We start from the raw sequence: 17,840 nt of genomic DNA, 5'->3' as shown, positions 1-17,840 counted from the left end.
GGCCAAAAATATTACATACACTTGTTAAATTAAAAAATTTTCTTGTTTTTAAAGAATACTTAGGCCTACTACACTACTGTGTTGTATTAATGGTCATTATGGTGGTACTTGGAGAGCCCATTTTTTTTCTGAGGTGGTATTTGGTGAAAAAGTTTGACAACCACTGCAATATAGTAACGCTGCCTAAAGCTGAGCCAATCAGTGGCTGTGTTACTGACTAGCAGTCCCCGATTGTTTGGTCAGTACTATACATTTTTATGCTTGGAAATGCTTAATTTAGGACAAAAATGATGTAGAATAGCCTATTTTAAAGAAAGCAAATTGGTGATGTCTGCAATGTGGTAATATTTGACTGTACTGTCTTTGACGCATGACAAATGACTCACTTTAGTTGTGGTTTCTAATGCATAATCAGCAGTTTTACACTATGCATTTGTTATGAAACCAATCAATATGGTGAAAAAAATTATATTTTTTAACTGCTACAGGTAACTCCTCCCACTCCTCTGAGGGAAAACAGCTGTCCCCGACCTCCTCTACCTCCAGAGGGTGTGGTCATCAGCGAGGTGGCTAGTGGCCTTTGGACCAATCACAGCCAGCAGAGGTCCTTCGTGGAGCTGCAGGGGCCCCCGATGACGGATCTGCTTGGCCTGGTGCTGGTTGTGTTTGACCAGGTGCACAGCGTCATTGCTCTTCCTCTGAAAGGATCTGTCGACCAGGATGGATTTTATGTGTTGGGGAACGTCACAGGGGCAGGTGAGAAAACAAAGCAGTTGTGTAAGGTCCACCGCTATGCGTTCTTATCGCTTCTCTCCGCACAGATCAGACGTTCCCAGAAGGCAGTGTGGTGCCGGCAAGAGGCGCGGTGGTTCTGTGCTACGACCTCTTCAGTGTGTGCAGAGCTGGCACCGCTCTGACCAACTCCAGCCTGCGAGACGAGCTGGTGTTCAGTGAGAACCAGCTGATGCTCCCTCTCTCCACCAGAAGAGGGAGCCATGTGATACCGGCTCTCAGGTAAGGACAATCAGGAACAACACGGGTCTCATGTACAATTAATATATACTGACCAAAAATATAAACTAACACTTTTGTTTTGCCCTCATTTTTCATGAGGAAAACGCAAAGATCTAAAACTTTTACTATATTTACAAAATACCTATTCCTCTTGAATATTGTTCACAACTCTGTTTAAATCTCTGTTATTGAGCATGTCTTCTTTGCCAATATTACAAGATGCTGATTAAACAGCATGATTATTGCACAGGTGTGCCTTGGGCTCCCCACAATAGAAGGCCTCTCTGAAATGTGCAGTTTTGTTTTATTGGGAGTCTGGGGGGGTCAGAAAATCAGTCAGCATCTGGTGTGACCACAATTTGCCCCACACAGTGCAACACATCTTCGCAGAGTTGATCAGGTTGTTGATTGTGGAATGTTGGTCCACTCTTCAATGGCTGTGCAAAGTTGCTGGATATTGGCAGGAACTGGAACACACTGTTGTATATGCCGAGCCACAGCATCCCAAACATGCTCAATGGGTGACATGTCCGGTGAGTATGCTGGCTAGGCAAGAACTGGGATGTTTTCAGCTTCCAGTAATTGTGTGCAGATCCTTGCAACATGGGGTCATGAATTGTCATGCTGCAACATGAGGTGATGGTCTAGGGCAGTGGTCCCCAACCATTTAAAAAAAAAAACTAAACAAAAAAAGTTTTTTATTTTGTTTTTTTTTTATCAAATCAACATAAAAAACACAAAATACACTTACAATTAGTGCACCAAACCCCCAAAAAAACCTTTAACTACTGTTTTTTCCTAAGTTCTTAAAAAAAAGCAAAGCAGTCTGGGCATATAATGTAACTTCAACTAGAGTTTTTGTCGTAGATCTACAAAAAAATATTTACCACTAGTGTCATACATAGACTATCTTTGTTTTTCTTTTTTTTCAGTCGATGAATCAAAACAGCAAAGCAGATAGTAGTATATAGATTCTTAAAATCCTACTGAAATCAGATTTTCTTATTTAAACGGGGATAGCAGGTCCATTCTATGTGTCATACTTGATCATTTCGCAATGTGGCCATATTTTTGCTGAAAGGATTTAGTAGAGAACATCGACAATAAAGTTCGCAACTTTTGGTCGCTAAGAAAAAAGCTTTGCCTTTACCGGAAGTAGCAGACGATGTGCGCGTGACGTCACCGGTGTGAGGGCTCCTCACATCCTCACATTGTTTATAATCATAGCCTCAAGCAGCAAGAGCTGTTCGGACCGAGAAAGCGACGATTTCCCCATTAATTTGAGCGAGGGTGAAAGATTTGTGGATAAGGAAAGTTAGTGTGAAGCACCAAAAAAAAAAAAGAAAAGGCGACGGCTACGGGCGGCAGCAGTATTAGCGTTTCAGATGTAATTAGACACATTTACTAGGATAACTCTGGAAGATCCTTTATCTGCTTATTGTTTTAATAGTGTTTTAGTGAGATTGTAAAGTCATACCTCAAAGTCGGATGGCTGCGGTGAATGCCAGTGTCATTGATGGAAGCCATGGAGGAGCCAAGCTCACAGCTGCCTTTTTTGAGAGCTACAGGAGGAGGTCCAGTATTTCACTGATGTCTCTGGTAAGAGCTGAGATAATATCACAATTTTCGCATCCAAAAACATGCTGGTTGACGTAGAGAAGCATGTTCGCTTGACCGCTCTGTGTTAAAGCTTCACAACAAACAAAGAAACACCGGCTGTGTCTCGGTGCTAAAGGCAGCTGCAATCCACCGCTTTCCACCAACAGCATTCTTATTTATAGTCTCCATTATTAATTGAACAAATTGCAGAAGATTCAGCAACACAGATGTCCAAATTACTGTGTAATTATGCGATGAAAAGAGACGACTTCTAGCTGTAAGTGGTGCTGGGTTAATATGTCCCTTCCAATCAATAACGTCACAAGCACGCGTCATCATACGCGTCATCATTCGCGACGTTTTCAAAAAGAAACTCTGCGGGAAATATAAAATTATAATTTAGTAAACTAAACCGGCAGTATTGGCATTTGTTGCAATGTTAATATTTCATCATTGATATATAAACTATCAGACTGCGTGGTCGGTAGTAGTTGGTTTCAATAGGCCTTTAAATGCAGACCAATTATGTTGTATAGAGGATCTTTGTTTGACTAATGTTTTTGGAGTAGATTGTTTGCTTGTATCAGCAGAGTGAAGTTCCTGTCATTGAAGGGATCTTTGCCAAGTGTAAACATATTGCTACTGCTTTAATGTATGTTTTTATTGACGACCATATCATCCGTTTGGTGTAAGTAAGTTTTCTTTAAGGCATGTCAGAGCATTGCCTTGACATTATATACAAAATGAAAACAGTGAACTGTATGAGTTTTAATCTTCTGAAAATACTATTCCTGGACCAATCGAGTTGAAAAGCCCAAGTAATCAGTTAATGACAAAAGAAGGGATGTTATTTTGCAGCCCCCGGGCTGTTCCAATCACTCACATCGGCGCTGCTGGTCCTCCATGCAGCAGCTTAGTCTAGAACAAGCCTGTTTGAAATGATTCTACTGAATGGATAATGGCAACAATCCAGAAATATTCCCCTGTGCTGATAATAATTACCACCTGTTCAGCAGCAAGCCACATGTCAACTTGAGTCACCGCCAAAGTCCAGCACAAGTTCAATAACAAAACACTTGAATGGTTGTATTACAGTCCGGAATAGGCATCTGATGTGTGCTATTGGGTCCCATGTACCAGACGAGGTGGCCGAGAGGTTAAGGCGATGGACTGCTAATCCATTGTGCTCTGCACGCATGGGTTCGAATCCCATCCTCGTCGGAAAGTTTTGTCAGGCTTGGTTGGTCTTTCCTGACAAATTTGTTTATCATTCAAAAACCACAAATAACGATATAATTATAATTGCACACACACTTGTTTTCGAGTACAACATGTATACAATAAATTATACTTACTTATACCATACACTGTAATGTAATAGTAACTTCTAAAGCCCTGGTTATGTCTGAGAAAATTATATATAGTCACATTTCTTTTTCTTTTACCTCACGCAGGTCTGGTGCGTTCAAAAACAACCGGACAAAGCGGGACATCACTGAGCTTAGCCAAATAACATTATCAGTGACGCATAAAGACATATACAAATTGTGGTAATGTAAAATTGACCCGTGTTACCAAATATTTGTAAATTATTATCAAACTAGGGAGAATGAGATCGATAATTTGTTTTATGAAAAAAATATGTGAATTTGCATGGTATGATGGTGCAATAAATAGGAATCCACAGTACTGTACTTACTGTAAATGAATAATAACATGAATACTTATTTAAATAACTGTTTTTTTATCTTTCAAAAAAAAAAATCAGAGTAGGCCATGAGCTTCAGTTAGACTTAGACTTAGACAAACTTTATTGAACCACAAGGGAAATTGTTCCACACAGTAGCTCAGTTTCAAAGGATGGAAAGGATAATGCAGGTTTTAAGTAGACTAAAAATGTACCATCGTAGCAATATAAAATATAACATATGTAATATTTACATATTATATATACAGTATATAATTTATACTGATATATTAAATTTGTTTATAATCTATACAATATATAACAAATCCCAATCACCGAGTACAATATTACAATATATGTAACAGCTGCAGCAAAAAAAAAAAAAGGCCAGCATAAAATAGAGAGTAGAAGCGGTCAGGTAATAGACAGATATCATCTATTGCTGTATTGCAAGTGATCATACAGCTGGATAGAGTGCGGAATGAAGGAGTTCTTGATTCAAACACTGCGGGAACAAAGCTGTTGAGCCTATTGGAATATGAACTCCGCTGTCCCTCAATAGTCTGGTGGAGTGGCTGGTCAGGATTGTCTATAATGGCGAGCAGTTTGTTCAGTGTCCTCCTGTCCCTCACTGACACAAACTCTTCCAACTGCGGGCCAATGGTTTAGCCGACTTTCCAGATCAGTTTGTCAATCCTGTTTAAGTCCCTTTTGCTGGTGCTGCTCCCCCAACAAACCACTGCAAAGTACAGGGCACTGACCACAACAGACTGAAAAAAGATCTCCAACAGCTTGCTGCACACATTAAAGGACAACACCATCCATCCATCCATTTTCTACCGCTTATTCCCTTGCGGGGTTGCGGGGGGCGCTGGCGCCTACCTCAGCTACAATCGGGCAGAAGGCGGTGTACACCCTGGACAAGTCGCCACCTCATCGCAGGGCCAACACAGATAGACAGACAACATTCACACTCACATTCACATTTCTTCTTAATCTTCATTTTGGGATGTTTCCTACATTTTCCTTGTAATAATTTTAAAAAAAGGATTATACTTGTATAGCGCTTTTCTACCTTCAAGGTACAAAGCGCTATGACACTACTTCCACATTCACCCATTCACACACACATTCACACACTGATGGCGGGAGCTGCCATGCAAATGACACGCCGGAGATGACTAAGATGGCAGAAGCTGGGATCGAACCAGGAACCCTCAATTTGCTCTATCACCCAACCCACCCTGTCCCCCTGATTTAGGTTAAATAGGTTAAAAGACACACACTCATTGACTCATACCTCCTTTTGATTGATTGATTGATTGAAACTTTTATTAGTAGATTGCACAGTTCAATACATATTCCGTACAATTGACCACTAAATAGTAACACCCGAATAAGTTTTTCAACTTGTTTAAGTCGGGGCCCACGTAAATCAATTCATGGTACAAATATATACTATCAGCATAATACAATCATCACACAAGTTAATCATCATAGTATATACATTGAATTATTTACATTATTTACAATCCGGGGGGTGGGATGAGGAGCTTTGGTTGATATCAGCACTTCAGTCATCAACAATTGCATCAACAGAGAAATGGACATTGAAACAGTGTAGGTCTTACTTAGTAGGATATGTACAGCCAGCAGAGAACATAGTGAGTTCAGATAACATAAGAACAAGTATATACATTAGAAGTACATTTGATTATTTACATTAGGTTATTTACAATCCAGTGAAATGGGATGTGAATGGAGGAGGGTATTAGTAAAGGGTTGAAGTAGCCTGGAGGTGTTGTTTTAGAGCGGTTTTGAAGGAGGATAGAGATGCACTTTGTTTTACACCTGTTGGGATTGCATTCCACATTGATGTGGCATAGAAAGAAAATGAGTTAAGACCTTTGTTAGATCGGAATCTGGGTTTAACGTGGTTTGTGGAGCTCTGGGTGAGAGATTTTTTGCGTTGTGTTGATGATGATGATGATGTTGTGTCCCATTTTTCTCTCCATCATATACGTTTCCAAGTGCTTTTCTTTGGCTTTAGTTTGCTCAGGTGGGGTACTGTACATTCCTGACTAAGACCAGAAGGCGGGCTCACATTACACCAGTTTTAAAATCTCTGCATTGGCTCCCCATGTGTTTTAGGGTCAATTGTATGGTTCTTCTTATGGTTTATACATGTTTTTTTATGGCATTGGGCCTTCTTATATTTCGGATTTGCTTTTACCCTCTGAGGCTTCGGGCCCTAAAATCCTCCGGCACTCATCTCCTAATTATTCCAAAAAGTCAGGACACAAAGTCACGGGATGGCATCTTTCCATTATTATGGCCCCCGTCATGGAACCGCTTGCAGAGAACATTCATGTTTTTAAGAGCAGGCTTAAGATCCACCTTTATGATTTGGCTTTTACCTTATATTAATTATTTTATTGAAATGATATGTAGTTTACTTTTTATCCTATTAGTTATGCAATATTTCTTTTAGTTATATTTATTTATTTACTGCATGGGTCACCCACGCAGTCACCAGGTAGCCCGTAACGACCAGATGAGTAGCCCGCTGGCCTGTTCTAAAAATTGCTGCACTTACCAGTGAGCTGCCTCTATTTTTTAAATGTTATTTATTTACCAGGAAGCTGGTCTCGCTTTGCTCGACATTTTTAATTCTAAGAGAGACAAAACTCAAATAGAATTTGAAAATCCAAGAAAATATTTTAAAGACTTGGTCTTCACTTGTTTAAATAAATTCATTTATTTTTTTACTTTGCTTGTTATAACTTTCAGAAAGACAATTTTAGAGGAAAAACACAACCTTAAAAATGATTTTAGGATTTTTAAACACATACCTTTTTACCTTTTAAATACCTTCCTCTTCTTTCCTGACAATTTAAATCAATGTTCAAGTAAATTAATTTTTTTATTGTAAAGAATAATAAATACATTTTAATTTAATTCTTCATTTTAGCTTCTGTTTTTTCGACGAACAATATTTGTGAAATATTTCTTCAATTTTTTTATGATTAAAATTCAAAAAAATTATTCTGGCAAATTTAGAAAATCTTTAGAATCAAATTTAAATCTTATTTCAAAGTCTTTTGAATTTCTTTTAAAATTTTTGTTCTGGAAAATGTAGAATAAGTAATGATTTGTCTTTGTTAGAAATATAGATTGGTCCAATTTGTTATATATTCTAACAAAATACTGATTGGATTTTAACCTATTTAAAACATGTCATCAAAAATCTAAAATTAATATTAATTAGGAAAAAATACTAATGATGTTCCATAAATTCTTTTTTTTTATTTTTTCAAAAAGATTCTAATTAGCTAGTTTTTCTCTTCTTTTTTTCTGTTGAATTTTGAATTTCTAAGAGTCGAAATTAAAGATAAACTATGTTTCAAAATTTAATTTAAATTTGTTTCCTGTTTTCTCCTCCTTTAAACCGTTCAAATAAGTGTTTTTTTCATCATTTATTCCCTACAAAAAACCTTCCGTAAAAGGAAAACAAATGTACAACGGAATGACAGACAGAAATACCCATTATATATATATATATATATACATATATGTATTAATTTATTAAAGGTAAATTGAGCAAATTGGATATTTCTGGCAATTTATTTAAGTATGTATCAAACTGGTAGCCCTCCGCATTAATCAGTACCCAAGAATTAGCTCTTGGTTTCAAAAAGGTTGGTGACCCCTGATTTACTGGATATTCATTTTATTTTTCTATTAATCTTCACATCTCTTGCTCGTATTTTATTAATTATCTTATCTTTATTATTATCTACTCATGGTTCTTACTATTTTACAAGTTTTATTATTTTTATTTTCCAACATTAATGGGTTACTTGTTGGGTACTCGCATGGCTGCAGTTGTGTGTCCCCGATGATGCAAGAATCCAGGACAGAGGAGTGAAGGTAAGAGGAATTTAATTCAGAACTCATAAGAAAACAAATAAACATAAAGCAGTCTTGCATCGTAAATTCACCAAACATAGATTTATCTTTGAGCACTGAGGAGTGCTCGAGTGAAACATAAACAGGCAGTAGTTTGATTGACAGCAGGTGTGAACCGCTGCCAATCAACGAAAAGAGAAAAACAACAGTGCTCGTGAATTAAACAGGAAATACAACAAAGTAAGAGCACTGAACAGGAAGTAAATACAAAAACATGAAAATTAAAAGGAATAAAGTGACAGATTGTCACATTACCAGTCGTACTGTGGGGGCGCTTTTGTGTCAGTGTCCTGGTGGCCGTGGTCTGGTGTCCTCCTGGTGCAGATGGCTCCTGTGATAGTGTTAACTCACATGTCTCCTTTTTACTCAGCCATACAATCATTTGTCCTTAAAGTTGCATATGTGTGTCTGTGTTTGTGTTTGGTATCTGTGTCCGTGCGTACATATGTGATGATGGGGCATATGGGTCACCGGGGTATTTTTTTTTTTTTTTAAGACTGTAAAGCACTTCGGGTTGCATTTCTTTTATGTATGAAAAGTGCTTTATAAATTAAGTTTGATTCATTGATTGATTAGGTTGTATGATATTATGAAAGCAAAATTACTAACCCTTTTGAAGATGCTTACAGATGTCACTTAGTAGTTGTGTTGTTCTATGGTTATCATCACAACTGGTTGCAAAACCAGAACTCTAAATAGTAAGACTTGTGTAGTTGTTTTGTGTTAATATGACGCGTATTGTTATGTGCATATTTATGTATGCAGGTCGGTGGAAGACGGTCTGGTGTCCCTCAGCCGTTGTGTGTGCTGTGAGGCGCGGAGCCCCTCTTCCTGGACCACGTCTTCGCCGACGCCTCGCCACAGCAACATCTGCCCAAGCTCCGCCTTCTCGAGTCAGATCGATATTTGTCTCGGACCGCTGTTCAGCGACTGGCTGACGGCGGAGTCGGGAGGTAAATATATGGCACAGCCACTGAAAAGTTATTGGATGAATTGTACTTTTTATGTTATTAATGTTTTGTTGTTTTAATGTTAATAACGTGCTATTATTTATAACCAGTTCCATTACATAAAAACTATAATAATTAGGCAAAAAATGTAGCTCAATTGAATGGGACAAGTTTGGGGAGATTGTTATGAATTATAAAATGTTAATAACTATAATAGACGAAAACATTTTGTAGCACAAATAAATTGGACACATTTAAGGGGATTTTGACGTGGTTGGGCTGGTTATGAATAATAACACATTATTAATATAACAAGTATACAACAGTAATAACAGAAAAACTCCAACAGTTAGACCAAATATTTTTGCAGCACAAACCAGCCCAAACGATTGATGGGGGAGATGGTTATGAATGATAACATGTTATTTATGCGCTAATAATATTAAAACAGTAAAATACGAATGCAGCACAAACATTCGGGACGAGTTTTTTGAGATTTTGTAATGGTGGGCATAGGGCTGGTTATGAATAATAAAAGGTTGATAACATACGAACTACAAGAGTTAGACAAAAAATGTTCGCAGTAAATGGGACAAGTTTGGGAAGTATGGAAGTAGAATTGTCTCACAGCAACTTATATATATCAATATGATATTAATACATATGCATACATTAATAAATATACAAATACAAATGTGATATACAAATAAGTAAATAATTTGTATAAATAAACGCGTATTTGTAAATATATTTTTGAGATTTGAATATAAATATGCTTTATTTTGTATTTGTATTTGAATTTGCATATGTGGATCGCTTTTTTGCTTTTGTGTCGATGAGACATTCATTCCACAAACCAGATGCACAAATTAAAGTGACCTACACCCTCCCTTGTACAGCCAGCAGAGGGCACTGCAGCCAGAACGTGCAGACATTGGCAAGCCATTCAAAGGCACACCAGGGAGGGTCATATTACGTCATGACTTTTGGTATGATTTGACACACATTGCACTGATTAGAAATCAATATCTACATCGGGACAAGGTCATTCAACGGCATTGATACAATAAAATAAGCAGCTAGCACGGTCTTTCAGATTACCTGTATACATTAGCATTAGCTAATACAACGCTAACGTTAGCTAGCTCAGGCCCGTTGTGCGTTCTCTTTGTAAAGACGTGGATTGTTTTTGTGCAGAGAACTCTGGGCATTTTGCATATAATGCAAATAATGCTCTGTGACCCAGACCACTCTGGCTGCAGTGCCCTCTGCTGGTTGTTCAGGGGAGTGTGCAGGTCACAGTTATATGTGGATCTGGTTTGTGGGAGGAATGTCTCATCGACACAAAAGCAAAAAAGCGATCCACATATGCAAATACAAATACAACATCAAGCATCTTTATATTCAAACCTCAAAAATATATTTACGAATACATTTTTATTCATACAAATTCTTGATTTATTTGTATGTCACATTTTTATATTTATAAATTGTATTTGTATATATTTTCAAATCTCAAAAATATATTTACGAATATGCGTTTATTTATACAATTTATTTGTTTATTTGTATATTTATTATTATATGCATATGTATTAATATCATATTGATATATATATAAGTTGATGTGAGACAATTCTACTTCCATAGGGAAGCTGGGTATGAATGATAATACGTTAATATTATAACAAGTATATAACGTTAATAGCATACAAACTATAATAGTTAGACACAAAAGAATTGCAGCACAAACGAATAGGACATGTTTATGAGGATTTTGACATGGTTGCGAGCTGGTTGTGAATAATAACACATTAATAACATAAGTACAAAACGTTAACATAAAAACGAAAAAATGTTGCAGTGCAAACGTTGCATAAACACAGGACAGTTTTAGGGAGATTTTGACGTGGCGCGGGGGCTGCATGACATCACTAGTCAGAAAATGTATTTTAGGATATCTTAAAAATGAAAATGTGTACAGCACATAAAATGGCAGTGTTATTTTAACATTGGCAATTATAAGGGGGGCCATCTTTACACATGTGGATTACCAATAATATTCAAGTGTACGGGTGTACCTAATAATGTGACTAAAGGTCTTATATTATTTATGTATTGTAATTTACAGCTGGCAGATAACATTTAAAAACGTTTGCATGAAAAGAAGACGGGAGTGCTAAAAATTAGTGTATAGCGTACAGTGTGTTAATAAATGAAGTCACCACAGGTGCTAACAGTGTGGTGTGTTTTGTGCAGACTGCAGCGGTCTCATTCAAGGCAGTCGAGTTTCACAAGTGGCGGACTATCTGGAGCAGAAGTGTCTCTGTGGAATCTCTGCTTTATCCCTCCAAGGTGAATTTACAAGAATGTTCTGTCACACAAAGCTTCATGAGTGGTAAGAAGAACACTGCTCAATGTACGCATCTTCTTGCTGTGTTTGTTCAAGGAGCAAATTTCTCCTGCGTGTCTGGCTGGTTGCGCGTCTGGGGGAAGATCCGGGCCTTGTCGGACCATCAGAGGACCCTCATCCTCCAGATGGCCCCCATTAACGTCTCACACGTACAGGCGGATGTTTGCACCACCCCTACCACGGATCGCCGCACCAGCACAGGTTAGTGAAGTCACTGTAGACCCTTCATTTAACTATATTGTGTACATTTTTACCAAGTTGTAACTATTTTGTTAAATTGCCAAACTTGTAACAATATTTTTATAGTTCTTCATTAACAACATTTTGCAAAATCTAACCATATTTTGTACAAAAAATACAATATTTTGTATTGATGTCACAATTCTTGAGTTTTTTTTCACATTTTATGGCATTTTTTTCTAATGACCTGGTGGTTTAATTTTCACTGACTTTATTTGTGCAACAAATTTTATGCCACATACATCAGATAGCTTTTAGACAATCATAGGATGCAATGTTATTGTCCACATCAATTGATGTTTATAAGTGAAGATATGACCAAAATGGTTTCAAAGAAAAGAGACAATATGTCAGTTGTTTATTTTTGAGCATTTCAGTAGCCTGTATAAGAGTGTTTCAGTGGTGTGTATGAGAGTGTCTCAGTAGTCTGTGTGGGAGAAAAACATTTCAGTTGTTTGTGTGAGACTGTTTCAGTTGTTTGTGTGAGAGTGTTTCAGAAGTGTGTATGAAAGTGTTTCAGTAGTGTGTGTGTGTGAAAGAAAAACATGTCAGTTGTTTATTTGTGAGCATTTCAGTAGCCTGTATGAGAGTGTTTCAGTGGTGTGTATGAGAGTGTTTCAGTAGTCTGTGTGGGAGAAAAAATATTTCAGTTGTTTGTGTGAGAGTGTTTCAGTAGTGTGTATGAAAGTGTTTCAGTAGTGTGTGTGTGAAAGAAAAACATGTCAGTTGTTTAATTGTGAGCATTTCAGTAGCCTGTATAACAGTGTTTCAGTGGTGTGTATGAGAGTGTTTCAGTAGTATGTGTGGGAGAAAAACATTTCAGGTTTTTTGTGTGAGAGTGTTTCAGTAGTGTGTATGAAAGTGTTTCAGTAGTCTGTGTGGGAGAAAAACATTTCAGTTGTGTGTGTGAGAGTGTTTCAGTAGTGTGTATGAAAGTGTTTCAGTAGTGTGTGTGTGAAAGAAAAACATGTCAGTTGTTTATTTGTGAGCATTTCAGTAGCATGTATAAGAGTGTTTCAGTGGTGTGTATGAGAGTGTTTCAGTAGTCTGTGTGGGAGAAAAACATTTCAGTTGTTTGTGTGACAGTGTTTCAGTAGTGTGTATGAAAGTGTTTCAGTCGTGTGTGTGTGAAAGAAAAACATGTCAGTTGTTTATTTGTGAGCATTTCAGTAGACTGTATAAGAGTGTTTCAGTGGTGTTTATGAGAGTGTTTAAGTAGTATGTGTGGGAGAAAAACATTTCAGGTTTTTTGTGTGAGAGTGTTTCAGTAGTGTGTATGAAAGTGTTTCAGTAGTCTGTGTGGGAGAAAAACATTTCAGTTGTTTGTGTGAGAGTGTTTCAGTAGTGTGTATGAAAGTGTTTCAGTAGTGTGTGTGTGAAAGAAAAACATGTCAGTTGTTTATTTGTGAGCATTTCAGTAGCCTGTATAAGAGTGTTTCAGTGGTGTGTATGAGAGTGTTTCAGTAGTCTGTGTGGGAGAAAAACATTTCAGTTGTTTGTGTGACAGTGTTTCAGTAGTGTGTATGAAAGTGTTTCAGTACTGTGTGTGTGAAAGAAAAACATGTCAATTGTTTATTTGTGAGCATTTCAGTAGACTGTATAAGAGTGTTTCAGTGGTGTTTATGAGAGTGTTTAAGTAGTATGTGTGAGAGAAAAACATTTCAGTTTTTTATGTGAGAGCATTTCAGTAGTGTTATGTAAGAGGTAATTTTGGATAATGTCCCTAACAATAAATATTTATAGTATATAATGAAGAATAAGTAAGTGTCTGTGTGCTACATAGGTTCGACACTGGGCTTACAGATTGGCCTTATAGTAGCAATACTTCTGCTGCTAGCACTTGGAGCTGCTCTATTCACATATTTCTACAGAAGGAGGTAAGCATTTGTCTTTACAGTTATTTTTACTCTCATTTGCCCAACACATACTTGAATTTTGTGTATTTGTGTGTGTTTGATGATAGATTGTGAATAAATTAATACCATATTGATAGTAATCTCTACATGCATGTACAGTATGATGCATTTTTTGTGTTACTATGCTTTTAGGCGTCCTTTGGATTATTCCACCATGGAGCTGAGCGAGAATGCAGAGGGACTATCAGATCTATAATCCAGGAAGTAGAAGTGATTAGAAGGAATTCATGTTGTGTGTGTGTTGTGTGCGTGCGTGCGTGCGTGCGTGCGTGCGTGCGTGTGTGTGTGTGTGTGTGTGCATGTGTGTGTGTGCATGTGTGTGTGTGCGTGTGTGTGTGCGAGATGCTGAAAATAATGACATCGCATTTTTTTCTAAAGGTCAGTGTGTGTTACTGCTGTGTGAACAGGACTTTGAAGTGTGGTCTTTTGGCACTAAGGTGCAGGGAATTTTGATACTTGAGAGGAAAAAAAAACTCCTTTTTCTTAATGTGGGACAAAAACGAGCCGATAGTGGGAAGTTTAATGTCCTTACCTTCCTGGTCTTGGCGTAAAGATGAACTGTAACCACTGACGTGAAGCAAGCTGTTTACATTTTACTGAAGTAAAAAAGGGATGTGATGTGGAATACAATTTTCATTTATTATTCGTGGGCTTTGTTTTATGTTGCTTGAGCTTTCTGGCGAAATCTGAGATGAAGAACGGTTTGCTGTGCCTTTTATGAATATAGCTGGGCTCTCACTTGCAAGGGACCTTGTCTACTGCAGCCAGTAGACATCCAAGCCAGTCCTACTAAGGAGAATTAGTGCCACTCTGACTAGAACAATTATTTGCATTCATAATAATGTGAGAGTGGAAGTCATCAGATCCTGAGAAGATTTACAGAATTAAAAGTAGCAGTCAAAAGTTTTGGAACACACACAAATGCTTATGAATGAGAAAGTGTCTTAAAATATTTGATTGGCTTTATATTGGGTTTATTTAAAAAAGTTATATAATCAGAAACACTATCAAAATTTACATTTATAATTAAAAATATTTATTCATAAATACGATACAGTACAGTAGGAAGGGGATTTACCGTATTCCCTTGAATTGCTGCCGCGGCGCTAATTAATTTAAAACCTCTTCTCACTCCTGCGCTTACCAAAGGCATGCGGTAAAAGTAAGCATGCGCTAATTATTTTAAAATCTCTTCTCACTCCGGCACTTACCAAAGATATGCAGTAACAATTTGAGTGTGATGTAAGCTTGGACCTTAAATCTTACTGAATAGCTCTTAATCTTCTTCCGTTTATGCGATTTCAAATTACCGGTATTGAAATCTGCCTCCTTCATTTTGAAAATGATGACAGGGGAAGTGTCACTCGCGACGTCACGAGTTTGACCAGGCGGTAATACTAAGCGTGCGCTAATTATTTTGGGACGCGAGTTTGACCCGGCAGTAATTCAAGGCAGGCGCATACTATATGCCCTGCGGCAATTCAAGGAAATACGGTATATGGCCACATTCGTCACAGTTTACCTGACACATGAAACATGACCAATTTGGGGCGTGCACTATCCACCTTACCCGCCAGATGGCGCTAAAATATGAAATATCCTAAAATGTATTTTAAGATCATTTTGACCACAGTGTTAGTTGCTATGTAGAGTGGCGTTTTCTATCATTTTTAGCAGACTAAAAATCCACCAGGAATGGGGCCATATGAATCCCATCCGTATCTCATTTCATTATTATTATTATGATGCAATTTATGTTATTAAACATCATTACATTTCTTCATTATGACGTAAATCGCTTAATATTGTGACTATGTTGTTCAATTGTAATTATTTTCCTCATGCATTTCTGTTTCCTTGTAATTTAACAATGTTATTTTTGTAAAATTACAATATAGTGACGTGCATTTACCCTCATAATATTATGATGTTTGAGCTTGAAATTACAAGACTCGCGTCATGAAAATTATAATTATTTTGCCAAACTGTTATACTCATCAATTATTATACAGCATATACACATATACATATATTTTTTACTATGATTTTTTACATTATTACATTTTTTAAATGTACTAATTGGTATTGTTACCGGGCTTCACAGTGGCAGAGGGGTTAGTGTGTCTGCCTCACAATACGAAAGACCTGAGGAGTCAGGGTTCAATCCCGGGCTCTGGATCTTTCTGTGTGGAGTTTGCATGTTCTCCCCGTGAATGCGTGGGTTCCCTCCGGGTACTCAGGCTTCCTCCCACTTCCAAAGACATGCACCTGGGGATAGGTTGATTGGCAACACTAAATCGGCCCTAGTGTGTGAATGTGAGTGGGAATGTTGTCTGTCTATTTGTGTTGGCCCTGCGATGAGATGGCGACGTGTCCAGGGTGTACCCTGCCTTCCGCCCAATTGTAGCTGAGATAGGCACCAGCGCCCCCCCGCGACCCCAAAGGGGTGTAAGCAGTAGAAAATGGATGGATGGATGGTATTTTTACCTCTTAATATCGTGACTTTGTTGTAATGCAGTAATATTTTGCTATACAACATTGGCATTGTTTTAATTATGAGTGTTTTCCTCATGCATTTTTCATTTTATGACTTTTCTTGCAATATAATGTTTTTTGTGTAAAATTACAAAATTCAAATTATTACATCATTACTAATTTGCTCTTGTACAATTATTAGGGTTTTATTTCAGCAATATTTTTATGTCATTTTTGCTAAACTACAACTTTAACCTCATAGAAATTAAAATAGGATTTTCATAAATCAACTACAATGTTAAATAAAAAAATAGTAATATTGTCAAATTGTTATTTTTCTGGTGATATGTATTCTTGAAATCTTATGATTGACCTAACATAAGCTATGCAAAATTGTGAGTATTTCTCGAAATTTTTATAACAGGACTTTTTTCTCAGGATATTTTGACTTTACTCTTGTAATATTGTTGTTTTTCTAAAAAACCAAACAAATAAGAATGGTCTATTGCAACCTTTTTTTTAAAATATTTCTTTTCTTTTCATTTCAGTGTGGCTCTAGTCCTTCTTTTTAGTGCCAACACAAAGTGCCAGGAACTGATTTTAAAATGATTTTTGTTGTATTTTACAATGTCGGCTGTATTTTTTTTTTCCCACATTTTTAAATAATTGCTATTATTATTGATCATGATGATAAACCTTATTGACCTGACCTGGGCACATGATGTAAAATGACCGTTTTACTGTAAAGTTTTGTACTGTATCTTTTATGTTTTAATTTTGTAAAATAATGCCTTTAAAATGTTTTGTGGAATTAGGAAATTGTTGTACAGTCTAAATAATTCATCAACCTTTTTAGAGTTTGGACAAAAACTTCGTTGAGTCCAATTTTTTCACAGAAAAAAAAAAGACATCAGTACTAAAATACTCTTGTGTATAAAGTATTCTTGCACTTACACGTACAACTGGAAAGGCGAGTTCTTGCTTCTTTCTTTCGTCCATTCTAGTCAGATTTGAAATAAAAGGCTCCCTCATACTTATTTCTTATCCTTCATAATGTTTGCTTGGTGTCTGTATTTTGTTGAATCCTTCATTTTCATTTCCCCCTCGTTACACTTTGCACTTTGTGCTTCCCTTTAGAGGTCTAATTATAGCTTCAAGCTGTGCAACACAAAACAAGCTTTCCAGTGGGGATTTAGGGACATCACCATGGCAACATCATACCATAATTGTCACATTATATCCACACTGTGACATTTCAGGTCCTGTGCAATACTATTGCAATGCCCTTAGTGGTCACACGATTGTACAACATTGCACTGTGAAATGACCTCTTACAGTATGCCCTCCACAAAAAATATTGTTATTATTTTAATAATATTATACAAACCCTGTTTCCATATGAGTTGGGAAATTGTGTTAGATGTAAATATAAACGGAATAAAATGATTTGCAAATCATTTTCAGCCTATATTCAATAGAATGCACTACAAAGACAAGATATTTGATGTTCAAACTCATAAACTTTATTTTTTTTTGCAAATAATAATTAACTTAGAATTTCATGACTGTAACACGTG

General features: G+C 36.9%; 1 protein-coding gene and 1 non-coding gene across 2 annotated transcripts in view; both read left to right on the top strand.

Moving 5' to 3' along the window:
* The window catches only part of si:ch211-183d21.1 (uncharacterized), a 38,586-nt gene extending 21,286 nt beyond the window's left edge, over nt 1–17,300 (top strand). The window contains exons 6-12 of the mRNA XM_061909271.1: nt 489–756; nt 822–1,014; nt 9,035–9,222; nt 11,479–11,574; nt 11,669–11,833; nt 13,656–13,749; nt 13,921–17,300. Of these exons, the coding sequence (XP_061765255.1) occupies nt 489–756; nt 822–1,014; nt 9,035–9,222; nt 11,479–11,574; nt 11,669–11,833; nt 13,656–13,749; nt 13,921–13,984 (1,068 nt within the window). The 3' untranslated portion in view covers nt 13,985–17,300. The remainder of the gene's footprint in view (nt 1–488; nt 757–821; nt 1,015–9,034; nt 9,223–11,478; nt 11,575–11,668; nt 11,834–13,655; nt 13,750–13,920) is intronic.
* On the top strand, nt 3,753–3,834 carry trnas-gcu (transfer RNA serine (anticodon GCU)). The gene has a single exon. It is a non-coding gene; the product is annotated as a tRNA-Ser (tRNA).
* Nucleotides 17,301–17,840: the final 540 nt, after the last annotated feature.

Source organism: Nerophis ophidion, linkage group LG08 (assembly GCF_033978795.1).
Source record: "Nerophis ophidion isolate RoL-2023_Sa linkage group LG08, RoL_Noph_v1.0, whole genome shotgun sequence".
NCBI classification, from domain to species: domain Eukaryota; kingdom Metazoa; phylum Chordata; class Actinopteri; order Syngnathiformes; family Syngnathidae; genus Nerophis; species Nerophis ophidion.
Note: the sequence above shows the minus strand (reverse complement) of the source record. Positions and strands in the feature narration are given on the sequence as shown.